At 51.6% G+C, this 6,121-nt stretch overlaps 1 protein-coding gene across 1 annotated transcript in view; it reads right to left on the bottom strand.

Moving 5' to 3' along the window:
* Dhx58 (DExH-box helicase 58) overlaps positions 1-6,121 on the bottom strand; it is a 10,296-nt gene that overhangs the window by 1,930 nt on the left and 2,245 nt on the right. The window contains exons 5-11 of the mRNA XM_005369020.3: positions 5,742-5,858; positions 5,114-5,240; positions 4,774-4,965; positions 2,791-3,044; positions 2,015-2,164; positions 1,759-1,920; positions 594-784 (exon numbers count right to left, since the gene is read on the bottom strand). Of these exons, the coding sequence (XP_005369077.2) occupies positions 594-784; positions 1,759-1,920; positions 2,015-2,164; positions 2,791-3,044; positions 4,774-4,965; positions 5,114-5,240; positions 5,742-5,858 (1,193 nt within the window). The remainder of the gene's footprint in view (positions 1-593; positions 785-1,758; positions 1,921-2,014; positions 2,165-2,790; positions 3,045-4,773; positions 4,966-5,113; positions 5,241-5,741; positions 5,859-6,121) is intronic.

Below are 6,121 nucleotides of genomic sequence, written 5' to 3' on the forward strand. Positions count from 1 at the left end.
CTGTCCTGGAACTAGCTCTGTAGACCAGGCTGGTCTCAAACTCACAGAGATCCGCCTGCCTCTGCCTCCCAAGTGCTGGGATTAAAGGCGTGCGCCCGGCTGACCCTCCTCTTTTTGAGTCCAGCCTGTCCTGGAACTGTCTGTGCAGCCAAGGATAACACCTTGAACTCCCAGGTACTGAACTACAGGCATGTATAACCACCAAACCACTACCACCATACCCAGCTACCCAGCTAGCTACTGGTTTGTTTTGTTTTGTTTTTAAGTGATGGAGGCCTTTCTATTGCCTTGGCTCTGAACTCCTAGGCTCAAGTCATTCTCCAAGCCACCTCACCTGACAGTTGGACCTGTCTTGAATATCCTGAAAGTGTGTAGGACCAAGAAGTTAGCTTGTAGCTAAATTCTTTGTATGCTAAATTCCAGTTCTCTTTCAATCCCACAATGGCCACGGAAGCTTAAGAAAGACACCGCCCCTCTGCGTCCTCGCTTGTGAGATGGGACTATGGATAAAACCTGCTTGCTAAAACGCTCTCTAGCCTCCTCCATCTTGCGAAAGTCCTTCCTTATCCTGCCAGCCCTCCCACAGCTCTCACGAGAAGCTGGGGTTCACATTGACGTGGTGAGTGCCCTCCACTTTCCGCAGGTCACTTCCATAGCCCACGGCCACCATGCAGTTGATGCAGAGGAGCTGCACGCGCTCCGCTGGGAACTGCCTCTGCTGACTCTCCCGCTGGGCTGCGCGCACTGCTCGCTTAACCAGAGCTGCCCGTTGCAGGTCCTGGATCTGGGCAGGGAGGGGGGCAGTGGGGAGGAGACATGACATGGACAGCAAGAGACCCAACCTCAGGAAAGCTCCCAGGGCATTTGTACCTAGACCCAGAAAGGACTTTTTTTAAAAAAAAAAAAATTATTTATTTATCATGTATATGATATTCTGTCTGCCAGGCCAGAAGAGGGCACCAGACCCCATTACAGATGGTTGTGAGCCACCATGTGATTGCTGGGAATTGAACTCAGGACCTTTGGTAGAGCAGGCAATGCTCTTAACCTCTGAGCCATCTCTCCAGCCCCCAGAAGGGACTTTTTTTGTTTGTCTGTTTGTTTGTTTTGTTTTTGAGACAAGGTCCTTTACTGACCCAGCTGGCCAGGAAGCCCAGAGATGCCCGGCCTCAGTCTTCCCAGAGCTGAGATCACAGGAACCCTTTGATATCCTCAGGTTTTTACTTGTCTAGGAATCTAAACTCAGTGCCTTGTTCCAATCTTATCATCTGCCTGTGTCTTTGTTTCCCTTCTGTTTCTAGAAGCTCTCTCAGAAATACAAAGTATCTGTCCCCACCCCTAGCCCCACCGTTTTTTTCTGTTGTTTTGAGACAAGGTTTCTATGTAGCCCTGGCTGTCCTGGAACTCATTCTGCAGATCAGGCTGGCCTCAAAAGCACAGAGATCCACCTGCCTCTGCCTCCCAGGTGCTCAGGTTAAAGGCCTGCACCACGACTGTGCACCACCCCATCCTCCCTCCCCGCCCCCCTTTTTAAAGACAGATTCTCAGCATCTCAGGTTGGCCTCAAACTTGCTGTGGTAACCAAACATAAGGGCAAACCTAGGACGAGGCCTGCTTCTAAGGTTATGTGGAGGACAGGCACTACCCTCTCCGGTAACATGACCCTGGCCTTCATCTTTCTCTGTATGGTATAAAAGTTCCTTGGATAAGCTGGGAGGGGACCCCAGGAGTGTGTGGGTGCAGTCAGAGTCTGCTGACCTTGGCCTTGAACTCTTGGGGGTCCATCTTCTGCACTGCAGCCACGGCCTGCTCCATCAGCACCTCCAGAGCCTCATTGGTCAGCTCCCGCTGCAGCTCCCGACTGCCCTCTGTTGCCACAAAGGAGTACACGCTCTGCCCAGCTCGAGCGCGGCCCCTGGCCTGGGAAGAATGGCAAAGGTCAGTCAGGAGTAGGCTGGGGTCCCTGGCGGTTCCTTCCAGGACTGTGGCAGTGGAGAGGAGGGCCCTAGAGTACCTGGACCATGGAGATCTCATTGGTCTGGAGCCCATAGCGTACCACCACATTGCACTGGGCGATATCCAGCCCCTCCTCTGCCACACTTGTGGCAACTAGAAGGTTCAGGGTACCATCCCTGAACTCCTGGATCACCTCTTGCTGGCCTTTCTGTGGAAGGATTGGTGGGGAGGAGAAGGTTTAGACGAACTACTCAGAGTCCCCAAGATCCTGTCCATCTTCCCTGGTGACCCCAATCCCTAGGGCCACACATTCTTTCTCTTTCTCCTGCCCTGTCTCCTCCCCTCCCCCCCTTTAAAAGATAGATTCTCCAGAATCACAGGCTGGCCTTGAACTTTTGGTGTAGCCAAGAATGGCCTTGATCTTCTACTCCTAAGGCTTCTACTGTCTCTCTTCTGGTCGCGGGAGCAAACGGCATTACCACACCTGGCTTATGGCTTTGGGCTTGTTAGGCAAGCATCCTACCACCAGTGACTCCTAAAAGTCCCCGTCTACCCGGCTAACCTCTGTTCTCCCACAAGGTGTCTCAAGGGCCTGACCCTCGGTCTTGAGAAACCACAGAACTCAGTCTCTTCCTGGCCCCCAGGGTTCCTACCCCATTCCCTGGGGCCCTTAGGCCAGGCTAGCGGTGGGGGTTGGGGAGGACAGGGTGATTTCTGTCATCTTAGCTCTAGGAAGATTCAATCCCTCCTTACCCCAGCCTTCCTGCTATCACTTGGTGCTGATGACCCTTCCCCCCGCTTCCCTATGAAAAGTCACCAACCAAAACCAAACACCTGGGTCATATGTGTGCTCTGGCTGGTATTCCCTGCTCCAATCAGCATCTGGGCTTTGATGTTCACTTTCTGTAGGCCAGGCTGCTGCCAAAGCCAGAGCAGGAGGGAGTAAGCACTCTGGCGGGTTCGGGTGAAGATGATGCCCCGAGGGTGGTTGGGGCTCCCAAATTGCTTCAGCAGGATCCCTTCCAGCATCTCCAACTTCGGATTCTCGGGCCCACAAGCTGCTAACTGGGCCAGCTCATTCTTATGGCCTTGGAACACCAAAACAGAGGCAGAGGCAAGGGGCTTAGGTCTGGATGTAGACAGGGCGCTCACAGGGACAGAAGGATAGGAGGACACCTACTCCTGTCTATCCCCTGAGCTATTCCAAGAACACACTTGAGGACATAGTTTCCTCTCATCAAGGCCAGCCTTATACAAGACACTGAGTATAGAATCCATTGTTCATGTACCCCAGGCTGGCACTCCTTCTCACTCTCGCCCAGTACCTTTTGTATTTGTTTTGTTTTGCTTTTTTGAGACAGGGTTTCTGTGTAGCCCTGGCTGTCCTAGAACTTGATCTGTAGACCAGGCTGGCCTCGAACTCACAGAGATCTGCCTGCCTCTGCTGGGATTAAAGGCGTGACTCACTGCCAGCTGGCTACAGGTTGGGCCTTGGAAACTGTTGTTTTAGCTTTTTTAGACAGGTTCCCAGGGAACTCAGGCTGGCTTCAAACTCACTGCCTGGCCAAGGACAACTTCTGTTCCTGCTTTCACTTCCTAAATCCTGGGATTACAGTCACGGGTACTTCACTTGAAACCAAGCTGGGTCTTTGCGCATGCAAGGTAACTGCTCTAACCATTAGACTGCACCCCAGCCCCACCCTGGAGCTTTTCTCTTTCTTTTCTCTTCCACCCCCACAGGGTTTCTCTGTGAGCCTTGGCTGTCCTGAAACTAGCTTTGTAAACCAGGCTGGCCTTGAACTCAGAGCTCTGGCTGTCTCGGCCTTCTGAGTGCTGGGATTAAAGGTGCGGATCACCACTGTTTGGTCTTTGAGCTTTTCAAACTTATCCTTGATACCAGAATAGCTTCAAGCCAGATTTTTCTGTAGTGTGTGTGTGTGTGTGTGTGTGGTGTGTGTGTGTGTGTGTGTGTGTGTGTGTGTGTGTGTGTGTGTGTACACACATGCGCATACCCACCAGAGATCCCTGCCAGGTGTTTTCTATCACTCTCAACCCTTATTTTTAAATTTTCATTTTTTTTATTATCATGTGTGTACATGGCATGTGTTCATGGGTATGTGTACCATGACACATGTGTATTATTTATTATGTATACAATATTCTGTCTGTGTGTATGTCTGCAGGCCAGAAGAGGGTACCAGATGCTTGCATGGGAAGCCCTTTACCCGTGGAGCCACCCTAAGTGGTTTTTAAAATATCTTGGTTGAGGGGGCTGGAGAGATTGCTCAGAGGTTAAAAGCATTGCCTGCTCTTCCAAAGGTCCTGAGTTCAATTCCCAGCAACCACATGGTGGTTCACAACCATCTGTAATGGGGTCTGGTGCCCTCTTCTGGCCTACAGGCATACACACAGACAGAATATTGTATACATAATAAATAAATAATTAAAAAAAATCTTGGTTGAGGGCTGGTAAGATGACTCAGAAAAAAAACACCTGACATTTGAATTCAATCCCCAGGACCCACACTAGGAGGAGAGAAGAAACTTCGGCAAGTTGTCCTCTGTCCTCCACGAAAGTGCTGCTGTGGTACACGTGCCACACGAATGTATGCCTTCCTCACCCCACTTAGCAAATTAGTGTAATAAGTTAAAATATCTGTTTATAACCTGAATTAGTTTTTCTGCTGCAAACTGTCACACTTGAGGCAACAGGTCTGTCATACCAGCAGCCTTGGGTTTTGGTTGGGAAAATAAAGAGTCCCAGCCTCCCTAACTGACCTGGAGCGCTCTAGCAGTTCTGACCCCATTATGGCTCACCATCAAACAGCTCCAGCAGCCAGCGCTCCGCACGCAGCATCTGAGTTTTCGTGGCGCGCTCCCTGTGGTAGAAATCTTGCAACACGTCAAGAGCATCCTGTGCGCGGACGGTGTCGTGGGTCAACAGCGCGTCATTGTAGCGCTGCAGGTGGAGCGCGTACACCCGCCGTTGCTGGAGTCCTGCCTCTGCAGCTGCAAGCAAAGGACGCAGGGTCAATGTTCCTAGGTTCTTCTGCTCCTAAATGGTCCACCTAGACCACCTAGACCACCTAGACCACGAGTGTAGAAGCTCCACCCTCAAAGGCTCCGCCCAGGCAGAACCTCCCGAACTGCTCCTCACCAGCCTTGCTCAGCTCCACTACTTGCTGCTCGTAAGTCTGCGTTCCAAACTGCTGGCTCAGTTCAGGCATTGCTAGTTGCTGGTGAATTTGTTTCATAAGCTCTTTTAGCAAGTCTCCAAAAGGGTCCTGAGAAGGGAGGAATGACGGGATGAGGGGATTCCCATAATATGGCAGAGTTGGGTACCATGGAGGTACAATTTATCTTGGGAGTGAGAACATCAAAGGGCTGGCCTGCTGGGCGTGAAGTAGCATCGTGGCTGGAGAGCTTCTGCTGTCTCAATTATGCCTTTGCCCTGTAGCCTGGACACAGTGATGTCGAACCCTGGTTCAGCCCTGCCACTAGAGACATCAGCCAGTGCCACTATTGAAGAGGAGAACCGGTCCAGCCTCGACACCAAGTGCCCCAGCTTCACGTCTTGGCAGTACCATGAGCGAATCTCAACAGTAGGCTATGGACGCGGACTACATGTGCCTCAAAGCACAGAACACAGAAAGAATAGGTGGCAGCACAGAGGTACAGGCAAGCGGCCTGAAATGACAAGACCTGGGGGAGGTGGAGTCGGAGCCCAAGCCGAGCTTCCCTAACTCTGCACCGGACCCCAGCCTGCCCAGGGACTCCTCACGCACCTCTCTGCGCCTTTGGCAGAGGTCGTACTGCTTGCAGGGCTTCGGGTTGTGCTCCAGCAGCTGGGGGCGGCAATTCTCTGGTGACATGATGCGCCACGTATCCAGGTTGGCACAGAGCTGGAGGTGATAGAGAGGCATCACCGGAAAGAGGGGTCAGGCAGAATTTTGAGGAGGCAGAGTCCTGGCTTAAGAACAGGAAGAGCCTAAAGCAGGGGCATTGGGAGTTGGGGTTTATTTCTTCCGTGTTTGAAGGTGTGTCCTGAGTTACTAATATTCTAGGTACTGGTGTGAGAGAGGAACTTAGATGGACATGAACATGAAGAAACCATTGAGAAATAGCTAAGAATACATAATGGAAACACATTAGGTAGTAAGAATGA

Source organism: Microtus ochrogaster, unplaced genomic scaffold (assembly GCF_000317375.1).
Source record: "Microtus ochrogaster isolate Prairie Vole_2 unplaced genomic scaffold, MicOch1.0 UNK44, whole genome shotgun sequence".
Classification (NCBI taxonomy): Eukaryota; Metazoa; Chordata; class Mammalia; order Rodentia; family Cricetidae; genus Microtus; species Microtus ochrogaster.